At 35.0% G+C, this 16,273-nt stretch overlaps 1 protein-coding gene and 1 non-coding gene across 3 annotated transcripts in view; both read right to left on the bottom strand.

The window, feature by feature from the left end:
• Nucleotides 1–6,510: 6,510 nt before the first annotated feature.
• Trappc11 (trafficking protein particle complex subunit 11) overlaps nt 6,511–16,273 on the bottom strand; it is a 44,299-nt gene continuing 34,536 nt past the window's right edge. For both annotated transcript variants that reach the window (XM_046419084.2, XM_046419083.2), the window contains 4 exons: nt 14,235–14,326; nt 12,680–12,813; nt 10,669–10,836; nt 6,511–7,429 (listed from right to left, as the gene is read on the bottom strand). In XM_046419084.2, coding sequence (XP_046275040.1) covers nt 7,385–7,429; nt 10,669–10,836; nt 12,680–12,813; nt 14,235–14,326 — 439 coding nt within the window. In that variant the 3' untranslated portion in view covers nt 6,511–7,384. The remainder of the gene's footprint in view (nt 7,430–10,668; nt 10,837–12,679; nt 12,814–14,234; nt 14,327–16,273) is intronic.
• Nucleotides 13,256–13,358, bottom strand: LOC124075586 (U6 spliceosomal RNA). Its single transcript, XR_006846111.1, has one exon. It is a non-coding gene; the product is annotated as a U6 spliceosomal RNA (small nuclear RNA).

The raw sequence follows: 16,273 nt of genomic DNA on the forward strand, positions 1-16,273 counted from the left end.
ATAAACGGATAACAGCACTTTAAAATGACATTCTGCAACTGTTTAAATAACCGATTCAGGTAATTGCCACTGATGGATGTTTAGCTAAACCTCATAATAAAGAGATTAGGTTGTCATCCTGTAAACCCCTGGATCAATCTTAGCAACCCTATAAGTGAGATTACCAGAGAGATTGCAGAGGGAGAAGAGGGAGGAGGGAAGGGAGAACTTGAATTTAAGCATGTTTTTAACTCTAACTCCCAGTCCATTGTACAGGAGATAGAGGCATGAGTTATACAAACACTGTGGAGAAATAATTAGCCAAATACAAATGTGGGATATTTTACAAGACAACTGACCCCATTTCTTCCACAAGTCAATGATGTCTCTGGCACAGTGGAACACTCCTACAATCTCAGAAACTCAGGAGGCTGAGGCAGGAGGATTGCAAGTTTGAGGCCAACCACAGCAACTTGCGAGACCCTCAGCAATTTAATGAGACCTTGTCTTAAAAAGAAAAAAAAAAAAAAGGACAGGGGATGTTGCTCAGTGATAAAGCACCTTTGTGTTCAATTCCCAGTAACAACAACAACAAAAGTCATTGACAAGGGATAGAAGGTTGCAGGGGCGGGGGCGGGGGAGGAATGTTCTATATCAAATAAAACTTAAGACTTGAGACATAACTAAATATAATAGTAGACCTTATTTAGATTTGGAGTCAAACCAACCAGCTATAAAAAGTTTGCCTAGGGCTGGGGTTGTAGCTCAGTGGCAGAGCACTTGCCTCACATGTATGAGGCATTGGGTTCGATCTCAGCACCATATAAAAATAAACAAATAAAATAAAGGCATTCTGTTCATCTACAACTACAAAAATTAAAAAAAAAAGTTTGCCTAGTCAACCAGGGAAAATTGTATATAGTGTATTGTAGACAGTTTCAAGGAATTATTGTTGAACTTATTAGATGTAATAATGCATTGTGGTTTTTTAAAGTCTTTTTGTGGGTGAAATGATTTGAGATGGATGATAGATGGCAAAGTATTAATGTTTGAACCTGAGTACAAGATGGCAGTTTGTGTTACAGTGGTCGACTTTCATGTCTGTTTAGAAATTTTCACAATAAAAACATAAGATGAAATGAAAGATGCCGGTCAGAACAGGAGAAACTATTGTAAATGTAGTCTTAGCCAATTAGTTGTCTTGAACACCTCTGATAAAACACTGTCAGTCACAGAAAGCTTTTGTGGGGCTCCTCTCAGCCTGTTCTTAAATAATTCAAGATATCATCTTGAACAAAGGGCTCATTTTTTTCCTGTTAGATTGGCATGTGGATTCTGTCCTTTGTTGAGATAATAGTTGTTGAATGACACCCAAGTACAATTCTTCAATCAAATGGGCATTACTAAAAAAGATGAACTTCAACCCCAAATCCTGGAATTCGAGGAGAAAAAGCCCTGCTCTCCAGGAGCAGCAGTGGTGACAGCAGCAAGGACTCCTGGCTTTAAGTGAGCTCTGTCCCACCCACTCACATTCTCTTATCAGGGAATGTGAGTCTCTGGGGTAGGAAAACAACACTAGCTTTGCTCACTGGTGGACAAGTCTGTCTATGTTGGAGGCAGTTGGCATGTCATGGTGCAGGCAGGGGCGGATGCCAGCATTCTCCTTCATCATCACCTGGAAAGTTCTTCTTGCTTTGTTTATTTTACAAACTTTTATATGTTCTCCACAATTCAGCTCACATAATATTACCTGTTCATGGATAATGGAAATGCATACAACAAAGACAGAATAATTTTATTATGAACATAAAAACTTGCCTTTGTCACTCCACAGAGAAGTGCTACCTCCCTGCTCCTTCCTCACTCATACTCTATGAAGTGACTCACCTCCCCAGGGCTTCCTTTCTACTTTGTATTATCTCTTATTATTTTTGCAACAGAAATGTTCAAATATATCTAAAAGGAGAGTGAAGAGTGAAATAAGCCCCCAGGTATGCTTCACCCATATTTAACAATAATCAACATTTCCCAAATCTTATTTCATCCATTCCCCGACTCCCACCCCCACCTGGTTTTTGGTTTTGTTTTCTGGGGTATTTTAAAGAAATCCCAGATATTCCATCATTTCACCAGTCTTGCACCTACTTCTACTACATTTATTACATTGTGTTGGAATTTGGTTTCTGGGTTTTCTACTGCACTCTGGTCTTCAGAATAGGGATCCCTTTATGGCTTGAACAACTAGCACAACTGGCCCAAAGTAAGACCATGATGAACACTTGGAATCAATGGATAACGAAGAGCAATAGATTCACTGCCATAGACTTAAAACCAAATCATGTGCATATGTATATGTAGGCATCATACATATTTAGCCAAAGACTCATTTATTTATTGAGCACTGGCAACATTAGACTGGTGGCGTGTAGAATGGTGGCTAGGAACACCAGCTGTGCAGGCAGCACGCCTTCGTTAGAGGCCCAACTCTTGAATCCCTTGCTATGTCATTGGGTATGGCAGGTTGTCTCTTCTAGAAGGATACAATAAAATCTCCTGTCCCACACCTCTAGGATGAGGGAGTTCATAGTTTATGTCCCTTCTGGTGGACTTGTGACCCCACAGAGGAAACGACATTATGCAAAAGTGTGCAAGGTCAAAAAGGCAATACACCTTTTTTTCTTGCTGATTCTATTCTCACTGCCACACAGCATTTCTACTACCCTGAGACTGCCATCCTGTGAGGAAGTCCAACCATCATGTGGAAAAAGACCCTAAGACTCAAAGAGATGCCTGAACAGCCCCAAGCTGCTCCAGCTCGTGCTGGTTTCTCACTATACCCACTATTCTAACTCCAGCTATTGTCTGACTACAATTCCATGAGTGACTCCAAGCCTGAACAGCTCAGTTGAGTCCTTCCCCAATGCCTGGCCAACTGAAACCATTTTTTTAAAAAGCCATTAAGCACTGGAATATGTGTTTTGTAGCAATAGCCAGAACACCAGGCAAGTTACTTCACCTCTTTGTGCCTCAGTTTCTGTATCTTTAAAATTGGCATAATAGAATACCTCCATCATGTTGGACTTTTCCAAGCAGGATAAAAGCATACTTGTATGGCACATTGTACTAATCAATAAATGTTAGCAATTATCATTTAGGAAAGATATATAGTTTAGAAATCCTGACCAACCTAACAAAAATTTCCATTTTCCATGCATGCTGATACCTTGTGGTAAGGAAGGGTGTGTTCTCTAAATGAAAGAGCAACTTCAAAGATGCTTTGAGTTTTGCATTCTTTCTATGACTGGGGAGAAAAGAGAATTAAAAAAATTGCTTGGGGTATAATTTGCATGGTACATATACCCTGAAATGCACGCTTTCTTGGCAGTTTTGACTTCAGTTCTACTTCCCCCTCTGGTGTAACATGCTTCAGAAAGCAGAAACAATAAGGCCTTGTGATCACTTGCTTTTATTCTCAGACATAAGTAAATTGAGTGGAAGGGAAAGTTTCTCACAAAATTCCTTGGGAGGAAACTAAATATAAGTAAACTATATGTTTCTTTTCTTTTTTACTAAAATGTGGGATTTTGTACTCATTTAGTGAATGTCATGGAGCTCTTTAGTAGATGTGTCTGATAATGGCAGTTTTCTAATAGCAAGGACAAGATGGCTATGGAACTTACCAAATGGTAATATGAGTATCTCTCTTCAGAAATGTTTCAAACGAATGCTTGAATCTACTTATGTATAAGTTAAAAAAAAGTTATTTCAGAGTATTTGAAAAATAAAGTATGAATTTGTTTTCTTATCTATCTTAATGCATAGGGTCAATGTTTTTTACTTAGCAGTCATTTATAATGCTTCAGTTGGAGAGGATTTAGCTCTGCAGATTGAATTCATTGGTGTGAATTGGGGGACAAGACAAAATGTACATTTCTATTTGGTATCATACATTAATTAGACAATTTTTAGTCGCTAATGGTGCCTATGACCATAATTCTTAAAAATTACAATGACTATTATTTATTCTACCATTAAATACACAACTCATTGCTAAGTAATTCATAAACCAGGAGTCAGAACACTTTGGGTGCCTTTTCTGGATTGAGGCCCAGGGGGAGCTCCAAAACAGTCTTTGCTGGAACACAATGGGCTTCCCCTTTAAAACTGAGAGCTTAGCTTTTCCATTTGCTGCTTTTACCTTAAAAACACTCCCTCTCCTCCCATGGCAATGCCAATGTGGAAATTACAGTTCAGAATTCTTAACACTATCATTAGAGTATCAATTGGAAGATTTTATAATCTGAGTGGAGAAAACATGGGCCATGAAAGAAGTAACTGATTTAAAATAAAAATAATTTTTCCTAAAAGTGATGTTAAAGATGAAAAGTCCTTTCTCCTTAATGAAATAGTCATTCTCCTTAAAACCCCTTAATTCCTGGAATTCAAGGATGTAACTGTAATTCTTGAAAATTATAATGACTACTATTTATTCATCCTACCATTAAATATACAACTCAGTGACTTGGGAGGCTGAGGCCTCCTTCTATACAGGAGTCAAACTTCTATATATACTTTCTGCTGCAATCATACCTTATTTAAAAATCTGTACATCTAGCAAGGCCCAATGACACATGCCTGTAATCTCAGTGTCTCCAGAAGCTGAGGCAGAAAGACTACAAGTTCCAGACCAGCCTCATAAACTTAGCAAAGCCCTAAGCAACTTAATGAGACCCTCCCTGTCTCAAAAAAGAGCTGGGATATGGCTCAGTGGTAAAGCACCTCAATTCTCAATACCAAAAAAAAAAAAAAAAGAACGAAAGAAAAAAAGAAAGGAAAGAAAGAAACTCAAAACCCAAACCAACAAACATGCATCACTGAATGGTATATATGTTGGTAGAGAGTAATGCTGAGACCCAAACAGTAACATAGTAGAATGATAGCAGGTAGATATTCTCACAAGGGACAGACAGATGATTGTAGCTGAAGGGACAGAGGTGGAGAAAGTCTGAGATCCTTCTTGACGCATACCACAGTGAACAACAGCTCCTGCACAGATATGACAGTTCTAATGTTTTTTGTTTTTTTTTTAATGGTAAGTTCTTTTTAAAATTTATTTTTTACTCTTATTTATTTATCTTCTGCAGTGCTGATGATCAAATCAAAAGCTTCAAGCATAGCAGGTAAGAGCTCTACCACTGAGCCATATCCCCAGTCCATCAGTTCTGGCTTTTTAAATTCAAGGCAGATGATGATTTCATATATTCCTGAATTAAAAATTTTCAGATTCAAAACAGGTAAATAAAATATATTCACAGTAGAATTATTACTCTTATCACCACACCAACTCTCAAATCAAGAAAAAAACATTAGAGGGCTGGGGTTGTGGCTCAGCGGTAAAGCACTCCTCTAGCACATGCGAGGCCCTGGGTTCGATCCTTAGAGCACCACATAAAAATAAATAAAATAAAGGTATAAAAAATGCATTTGTTTATTTTGGATATTTATAGTAGCAGACATAGTTAAACAAGTCATACTTGGGCTGGGGATGTGGCTCAAGCGGTAGCGCGCTCGCCTGGCATGCGTGCGGCCCGTGTTTGATCCTCAGCACCACATACAAACAAAGATGTTGTGTCCGCCAAAAACTAAAAAATAAATATTAAAAAAAAATTCTTTAAAAAAAAAAAAAAAAGTCATACTGACATCAATGTTAATTTAAAAATATACATCAGTGACTCAAGGGTATAAATTCAATACTTTATGTTTGACAATGTGATGTTAACATGAGACATTATGTATATACCAAACCACATGAGCATTCAAACAGACCTTAAAAATCTTTGTCTGGGATTTTTCAAACTGTAGGTTATATCCCATTAGTAGGTTATGAAATCAATTTAGCAAGTTATAATAAAAATTATTTTTAAACAAAACACTATATAAAATATAAAAGATAAAGAAGTATTTATTCATGAAACTTTTGTTTATAGTTTTATATATTTACATACACACACACTTCTATGCATACATGTGTATACTATATATGTACTTCATTATGTAAAATGCTTAACAAATTCTGATAATGTGGACCTCTCCAGGTGATGCATGGATATCCTCTTCACTTTCCATCAAAAGTAATGATATAAATGACACTGGCTGAGTGTGTGCTTTGGGTGAATGTCCCAACTCTTCCCATATATAGTAATCTATAGCATCCTTATACCAAGTCTGAGACAGGTCTATTATCATTTATATCCTATACATGAGAAAACTGAGACAGAGGCTGAGGAACATGAACAGAGTCACCTGCCAGCAAGAACAAAGGTGGATTTCATTCCAGTGGACTCCAGGAGTACCTCTCCTGGCTTCTATATGTACCCTCACAACAAAGCCTATCCCACTGTCCAAGTCGCAGTGAAGGTTAGCAGAGCCAGTTCTAGGCTACAGATACCATTTCCCAGTCCTATGTTCTCCATTATACCTCACGAACAGTCAAGTGAAACAAATTCAAAATAAAAGATACATACAAATATATTTGAAAGAGAAGATATTTATTTACATCACTATTTTCTTTTTACAATGCTTCCACTTTTTAAATAGCAACATTTTGCAAGAAATCAGTTCTAAATTATTGAGATATTTTAACAAAGAAATTTTTTCCCTATGATTTTTATTTACAACAATTGTCTAGAGTTTTGGAACTGCATAACATAATTGAGACCTCTTATTCAAACTTTGCATCATTCTCAAAAACTTTTGGGTTAGGAAATTATTTTTTTATCACATCCTTGGCAGTTCAGGTCCTTCAGAAATATGAACCAGCTTTGTAAGTGATCCACATTTTGGTTGCAGACTGAACCTATCTGACACTTTTTCATGGCAAGTGAAAATATTTTGATGTTTTTACATTGCTTTGATTAAAACTTTCTGGAGCTTTTCTATAACTGTGTGTGCCACTGTGTGTATGTTCTGCGCACACCTTGGAATTATGAAGAGGGATGATCTCCAATGTGGCCAACCCTGAGACTCATAAGAGATTGAGACCTTTTACTGATGCAGATATTGGTGCATTTTTCTCTCTGGGGATGGTCATATTTGAGATGCTTAATTTTCCTCTGATACTGTCCAGGAAAATCACTTATTTTGGAAAAACTCACCATTCATAAAATGATTTTCAACCATATCAAGGGTCTGACATCCTTTCATATCACACTGACAGATTTCAAACATTTATTAGTGAAACTATAAGAGGATGATTTTCCTAATAATTTGAGCATGAGTTCCTCTGAACAGTTGGTATACCATCCGTTAAAAAATAGAACAGATTAACTGATCAAAGCTACAGGTTACAATGAAACACTCTGCCTGACTCCTCTGTGTAAGAACAGCCAAGGGCTGGCCTTGAGCATCACGCAGCAGCAATAGAAGTATCATCCATGAGTCGACCCTGTGGCTTTAAAGTGGGATACACAAAACGGAATTACAAAGTAATAATGACAACAGAAACTAACGATTAAAAGGATTTTGAAATTCTAAGAACCGTTTTTCAAAGACAGAATAAATGTGCATAAGTAAAAATTGTTGCTCTTCTTTTATCCCCACATCTTTCTTCACTTGAGCCTAAGGTGGCAACTGCATAGCCAGGTGCTGCCCCTCTGTCACCAATGGCAACATCACCAGCTGACCAAGTATTTTGACCTGCTGGGTCTACTTCAGTCAGTCCTTCTCTTTCAGCTTTGTGATCTAACAGCTCCATGAAACAGAACCTAATTACCATTCCTGGTCTAATTGATAAAGTTTTACTTTCTCTCTTGCTCAGGGCCCTCCTATGTCTCAAGCTTTAAAAGTCAGCCAAGAATCTAAGATGATAGACAAATTTCTTTTGGGGATTCAAGATCTTCAAATCTCCTCTTTGAGAAACAAAAGCAATTTGCAATGAACTCTAGAGTAACCTAACAATATAAAATACAAAGACAGAAGACGCAGATTAAAACCAAAAATTTCCTTTTCTCTAAGGATGCTGATTGAACAAAATTTAAAAACATTACACCAGAAAAGTCAAGACTAAGAATTAATAAAAGATAACATAACTTTTTGTTTTGTTTCATGATGCTAGGATCAATATAACTGAAGTTGTAAAATTTGAAGTTGTAAAATCTAGTACCTAAAATAAGTCTTGTGAATAATTTTATCATTTATAAGTAGTAGACTTTATAGGAGAAACTCTGAGAGACAGTGATCAAAAAATGAAAGACAATAATATCACAACTTCACAAACAGAATGATTACCGAGAGATTCCCTGAGGCAGTAAACGTATGTGTATACTTCTTTGTGTGTACATGTACGTACATGTCTGTGTGTGTACATACACGAGTACATGTAAGTATAGGTCTTCAACACTCAAGGCAGGAATGGAATGAGTAAAAGAATAGGTCCTTAAGTCTTATTCTTCACTTAATTTTTTGGTCTTGATGAAGGATGCTCAGTTTTAAAGACAAAACACTACTTCACCTGATTAAATCCTTGCCAAATGTAGCTATGGGACTAAAGATGAGAATATTTTGCAATCAGAAACTGAATTTTTTAAAGGAAGAAAGATAATGATCCCATCTTGCTCTAAAGACCACTAGCCAATAAGGTAGTCACTAATCACATTTAGCTATTGAACACTGAAGTGTGGCTAATGCAACCAAATCATTTTAAAATTTAACTTACTTTCAACTAATTTTATTTAAATTTCAACAGTGGCTAGAGGCTACTATATTGCACAGAACAGCTCTAAAGTTACATAAAAGTGTGGGATGTAAAATTTTAGTTACTGATTATTTAATAAGTGAGAAAGGGTAATCCTCAGTCACTGACTCTAGTGTGACAGGTCAAAAATATGTTTTAATTAACAAAAATTATAGATATTTATGGTGTACAAAATGTTTTGAAATACACATACATTGTGGAATGGCAAAAAAATTTTAAGTTTCCCCAACTGATAAAGGAATTGGCTCTGAGGATTCAAGTCTACACTTGCAGCAGCAGTAAAGTTACTAGAATGTATTACTTATATTTAGAGAAGAGATCACAGCAATTAGAAAAGGGGATGTTTGGTGGGTGTGGTGGTACACTCCTAAAATCCCAGCTACTTGGGAGGCCGAGACAGGAGGAAACCAAGTTCAAGGCCAGCCTAGGAATTTATCTAGACCTTGTCTCAAAGTAAAAACAACAACAACAACAACAACAAAAACCCAAAGGAACTGGGGAGAGGTAGTTAGTTGTAGAGTGCTTGAGACTATGGATTCAATATCTAGTACCACAAGAAAGAAAGAAGGAAGGAAAACAGGGGCATGTTTGTTATGTTAAAACTTAGAAATGTTATTTTCTGGAAACTTCTAAAAATGAATTTAAACACTAGCTAGAAGAGGTTCATCATGAGAGAAAACCAAAAGACTGAACTAGCATTAATTTGGATTAGGTTTGGGTGCACTGGGCACTATAGAGAAAGAAACACAGATTAATTGATGGAACCAAAATCTCTACTTATCAGTATGAATGACTCTAGCACCTCAAACAAATCATTTCTGTACAGCTAGAATATGATCAAGTCTGTGTACTGACACATATTTCCACAGTCATTACACTACTACTTCTGAGTTTAGAAACAGCAAAGTTCAAAAAGTCAAACAACTAAAAGGCCTTTCAGAGACAATTCATTCCCATAACACTTCCCTATCTAGTAATAAGACTTTTCTCCTTTAGAAAGATACTAGATGTGAAAGTGAGCAATGGCAATGGAAGTGTCTTCAGAATGTGATCAGGAGAGAATGTTTGAACCACTACTGTTTAAACACAAGGAGATCTGAAACTGAGATTTTTCTTTTACTATTGAAAAGTATAGTGTGGATAGGAGATTGGAAGGATTAATAAAATCAGTTTTTTTATAGATACAAAAACATTGTGTAAGTGTGGAAAGACAGAAGCAAGGGAAAGTATGCAGTACACATTAACAAAACTTAAACAGACATAAAACTTGAACAAGAGAGACTAAAAAGGAAGTAATGAGCAATGTAACTCATCATTCCAATAGTGGTATAAATTTAAAAGACACACAAGATTCATATATATTCGTACAAATGGAGATACAGAGATTCCCTCAGATGCATCTGGGAATCTAATTTAGGTATCTGGGAACAACTTAATCAGAGATGGGATGCTGAGCTAAATAAACACCTGTCCTGCCCAATTCACTCTCCCACGCTATGACCATCCTGAGTATTCTTTTGTTGCAGGAGCCTGGAAATTGTGTTAATTTTTAAAAATCAAAATATTAAACCAGGGTATAGTTTCTGACAGATGATGATTTTCAGAAGAGACTCCAATACAAGATTAAAGACTTAAAATCAGGTAAGGTTAGGAATATTTAGAAAGTTAATCATTTGATTTAAAACTAGTTATGAACTACAACTTTAAAAGCATGTTCAAGGATACCATAAAGATAAATCATCTAATGATATAAAAACCTTTGAAATCAGATTCTCTAAAAATAATAACTTTTTACAAAAATAAATAGCAATGTTGCCAAATTCATGTAATAAAATTGTCACTGCTAGTCTCAAAAGATTCAGTGAAGTTACATGAAAAATGTCTTTTTGTCTGCTTTTAAGAGTGAATATAAAAGATAGAAAATTTATAAGCCTTACCTTTACAAAAATACTGGTAGGTATAAAACGCCTGAGCAGCTGATTTGTGAAATTAGGAAATCTAAGCAAGTTGATGTTGAGAGATGGCAGTTGCTGGTATCCGGCCATTAGAGGGTAGAAATTATATAACATTTCCTGTTCAGTTCCAGGTAGAATACGTAATCGAATCTAATCACAAAAAGTTACAAAAAAATAATCAAGAACACATACTTGCAATATATTTACATTGTTACTCTTCGATTATTTACAAAAGTTGAACACTTAAATCCTTCTGGGTAAAACATTTACTCCCTCTTCTATTCTATCTTCCAGATAGATTCCCAAATATAGGATGAATTAATATGCAGTTAGAACAAGGTGGATAGGAAATCATGTGCATGACTTCTCAGTTCCTACTAAGATTTAAAGGTAACTTATACCTGCTCAAGAATAAGAATAGTAGTAGGTTACTATTTTATGTCATAGATCATATAGATTTTGTTATAGAATAATGTTAGAAAGTGTCTATTTGTAAATACTACGTTAACATAACATAAATAGCTACTTCTCGGATTTTCTTTAAGGGATTTTACCATTGTATTAAAGTAAATAATTCCAGGGGAAAAAAACAGTGTTTGAATACCTGCTCAAGAATAAGAATAGCAGCAGGTTACTATTTTATGTCTTGGATCATATAGATTTTGTTGTAGAATAATTTGTTAGAAAGTGTCTATTTGTAAATACTATGTTAACATAACATAAATAGCTACTTCTCGGATTTTCTTAAGGGATTTTACCATTGTATTAAAATAAATAATTTCAGGGGAAAAAACAGTGTTTGAAAAACTTTAACAATACTTTAGAAAAAAATACAAACTTATTGTTATCTTCATATTTCCTAACCACTTATAAGTAAATACCTGGAAAGATCAGGATAATCAAGAAAAGTTTATTCATTTGTAAATGAGAAATGAGTACATCTATATGTCAGGGATAATATATGCATAGGTATTCCAAAGTAATATAGCTGGTATATTTAGTATTACATGTCAAAAATTTAAAATAGTACATGGATACATATCATATTTCATACATAAATCTATTTCTCACTGGACAACAAACATAGCACCCAGAATAGGCTGAGCAAAGCTGATTAGTTAGGGCAGATGCTTCTAGGTGTTAAAACATGTTTGTCCTTCCAATTATGCCCTTATTAATAAAAAGTATTAAATGACACCTGAGGAGTATCTGTGTTTTCCCTCAGACAGCGAAGGATAGCATTTTCACTGGAGTATAATTTTGCCTAAGTGTCATTTTAAAACCTAATAAACTTTTCCCAATGACTTGCCTAAACAAATCAAATAACTTAAATAATTTATTTCTAAGTATAGATACAAAATTGTATCTACACATACTAAAGGTAAGTAAATTCTATGCAAGATCAAAATTTCTACAAAAATTCACTGATAGTTAAGATAAGCCGGCTTTTAATATAGTCATGCTTCCAGGCATCAATTTAAGTTTCTTTCTCTCTCTCTTTTTAACACACACACACACACACACACCACACACACACACACACACACACACACACTCATAAGTAAGAGATTTAAATTTTTCAGAAATTCTAACATAATATATTCCAAGGATCTGTGAATTTTTGTTCCTAAGAAGTAAGATCTTGATCTTAATGATGTAAAAAGGTAACATAACTTTGTAAGAAGTTAAACTTAATCTTTAATAGTGCTTAAAAAGTCACTACTGTCAAAACAATAGGAGCCACGGTCAGTCTAAATTGGTTCATTTATAAAAATTAAATGTCCAGGGGTTGGGGTTGTAGCTCAGTGGTAGAGCGCTTGCCTTGCATGCGTGGGGCACTGAGTTCGATCCTCAGCACCCATAAAACAAAGACACTGTGTCCACCTATAACTAAAAAATAAATATTTTTTTTAAAAGATTAAATGTCCAGTTCTCCATTTCCTGACCATACTTTTGTGCCTACATAAGCAATACCATGAAAGATGATCTATACCTGTTTGAGACCTGAGAACATGAAGGCATCACTGGGCTCCACAGAAATTTCCACATCTTGAACTAAATTAGTCTTATTTTGCAGGTGATACTTGACGGGTAAAGATTCTCTGACACGTCCAAATGATGGCAAATCTATAAAGAAAGATGACATGTTTCTCTTGGTTAAAAAAAAGAGGGCTCATCATTAATGAGTTGTTTTGTAAATGAATCTCATCCTGAAGACACAGTATTATTTAAATGAATGATATTACTGTGTTCATGCAAGGGAAGAAAATTCCTTGACTGGATAATAGCTATAGGATGAAATAGGCTAAGAATGAGTCTTCTAAAAATGATCAACTTAGAAAGATTTTGGCCATCAGGAACTCAATTACAATTTATGACTAATTTAAAAAATCTACAAATGATTTCCCAAAAATCATTCCCATGATTCCTAAACCAGAATAAGCAAAAGTTCTGTTTTAGTGAAAGTATTAAGCAAACTTCCATTCATCTGTGTACACACACATACACACACACACATAGAGAATTGAGTGTGTTTTATAGTTCTGCCATTTTATTTTATCTGGGATACAAAAATATGAAATGCTTTCTGAAATTGTATGTTATCCTTGCACAGAGGCCATGCTAATTTTCTCGGTATCATCCCAATATTACTGTCTGTGCTGTTGAAGCAATACTATATGATGTTTTTCAAAGTTATTATAGACATCAATCAGGGTAATCAGGTAGTTGATAAAGGGAAGTTTCACTTGATAAATGTATTCCAATAAAGAAGAAAGGCATACTAGACAGATACCACTTGCCTCCCGATAGAGCACAAACCATTAACTATGACACAGTCTTGCCAAAACTTGAGTCTGAGTCTGACCAAGCCTATGAACGATCAATTTATAGGGAGAGAGAAATATTAAAAATGGTACCATGCAAGCAGCAAAATCCAGGCTATGGAGAAAAGAATAAATGATATGGTTTCTTTGACAAATAAGTAGCAAGGAAGAGGGAGAGAAAGTGAAAGAGCATGGTGGTAGTGGAGAAAGCAGCCCTGGAAGAGAGGTAATGGAGGGGTTAACAGTGACAGGGTGGAGTAGCGCAGGAAAGAGGGAGTCAGCATACCTAAAGACTGAGATGGATAGGATGAAACTTATTCATAATTTGAAGTACACTAAACTTAAACTAGAAAACATTCAAGGTTAATTAAGAACATTTCAACACTGGAATTTCAGAATATTCATATAATCAGAATTTATTCCTGATTTTTAAAGTCATAATAATGGTATTATGATTATGTTGAGGAAAATAGCCATTACTTTTAAAGAGGTAAACTAAAATATTTGCATAAGAAATGACATCAAGGGTTTTTCTTTTTCTTTTTTTTTTCCAAAATAATAGGGATGAGAAGAGCATGCAGGGCAGAAATGAAATAAGATTGGCCATAATCCACTTATAAACATCAGAAACTTTTCATAATACAAAGTTTAAAAACCTTAGAAGCTAAAAATACATATTATTACTGAATCCTTTTTATCAAGCAAAATTTGAATTCCTGCTACCTGCATTCACATGGAGAGGGATATTTTCTACAATCACATGTGGCAGCGTGATGACTGAACTGATGACAGGGATGTTCTCCATGGCTGAAGTCCTACGGCAGAAAAGGCCATCTTTTAAACTCACATTTTATGTAGGATGTTAATAAATCAAATGCAGGGAACATGTGTATTCACCAACTAGTATCAAAGGAAATATATTTATCCATTCCCAAAACTTGACTAATGGAAGCAGTTTTGTAAAGTAAGAGCTTTCAGAATCTCATTTTATTTTGGATATTTCTGATGAATAAAGGATATAATCCATGGCTGCTGCTGCTGCTAATAGAAGACAACCCAGGAGTTGTATCAGATTGGCAATCATGAAGCACATCATTTGATTCAGTGATTTTGGGAGTAGGACTTTCTCAATGCAGGAAGTAGAATGGTGATTTACATTATGACACCAACTCCTTATTTCATTAAGGATGGATAGTTCACTGATGGGCCTCAGTCCACTTAAAGGGCACTGTTATAACTCACTAAAAGTACATAGTGGAAACTGAAAAATTAAAACGTATTTTACTACCAGTCAAAAAAATGGTGTTCTAACATTTACACAGGAGTACTTATGTATAAAGTATATATGTATAAAGTAACATTATAAAAATGTTCAATATTTCCCCCATGTTATGGTTAAAAATGATAAACTACAGGGGTGGCTGGCAGCTATGTGAATGCCAAAGAAATATGAAGAGTTATTTAGAGATGGAGCAGTTCACACTACACTACTACACAGCAAAAAGCAAGACGTAAAGCATCTAATCCTTCGTCAATAATAAATATATCTATGGTATGATGGTAGCATGACAAAATAATTAAGCAGTGCTTCATTTGTTTTGTTTTTGGTACTGGGGATTGAACCCAGTGGTGCTTAACAACTGAGCCACAATCTCAACCCTTTTTATTTTTTATTTCAAGACAAGGTCTCACTAAGTTGCTTAGGGCCTCACTAAATTGCTGAGGCTGGCCTTCAACTTGCAATCTTCCTGCCTTAGCCTCCAAAGCTGCTGGGATTATAGTCACAGTCATGTGCTACCATGCCTTGCTTAAACAGTACTTCTAAAATGATGTTTTAATTCCTATCAACATGTAAATTAAATATTAATATGATAAATTCAGAATCAGAAGAAAGAAAAGACAAGTTGGATTTGTTTTTTATTTCTTAGTAAAACCACATTTTTCCATTCTTATTTTTAAAAAGTTCAGCTTTAAGTTTTAATATGGTAAATACTGACACATATAACACATAAATAAAAGTTCTTTAGAATTCTCAATGATTTTTCAAAGTGTAAAAGTTTCCTGACACCACAGAGCTTGACAACTACTAGCCTATAGTTTTCTTTATATCTTCTGCCTTTGTCAGGCTTTGGTATCACAGCTCTTCATGAGAAGAACCATTGGAGAATTTCTTGTTCTCTGCTAACTTGTAACATGAGAATAATAAATAATAAAACCATGAGATCACATCTAATAAATGTATTTTTGAAGTCTTGAAGGTCACTTTTTAAATTTTCTTCATAACACTGAGTTTTTAGGGGTAAAAATTTCTTCTCAGTGAATTTTGGTAACTCATAATAATCTTTTTGTGATCGCCATACCATTCAGATCTTCCTACTCATTACTCTGAATTGTATAAAATATTCCCTTTAAAATGATTTTTCTCACTTTTAAATAATAAATTATATTACATTTTTAAAAATATGAAAATAATTAAGGCATACTAAGAGAATAACACATGAAATATCATTTAGCTGTCTCCCAGACTAAGAAAGATAATAAAATGATACAATTGAGCCTACCTACATGGCTCTTCCTACTTGTCCATCTTTCCCTCTAGAGAAAATCACTATTCTGAATTTAGGGCTGGGACGTAACTCAGCATTTGTGAGGCCCTGGGTTCAGTCCCCAGTACCAAAGAAAACAAAACAAAAGCAAAAAACCACTATCCTAAATTTGGCATTTTGGTATCCATCATTCCCATGTATTTCTTTATACTCTTT

Source organism: Marmota monax, unplaced genomic scaffold (genome assembly GCF_021218885.2).
Source record: "Marmota monax isolate L192 unplaced genomic scaffold, Marmota_monax_Labrador192_F-V1.1 WCK01_AAM20220418_F8-fsc00113, whole genome shotgun sequence".
NCBI lineage: Eukaryota > Metazoa > Chordata > Mammalia > Rodentia > Sciuridae > Marmota > Marmota monax.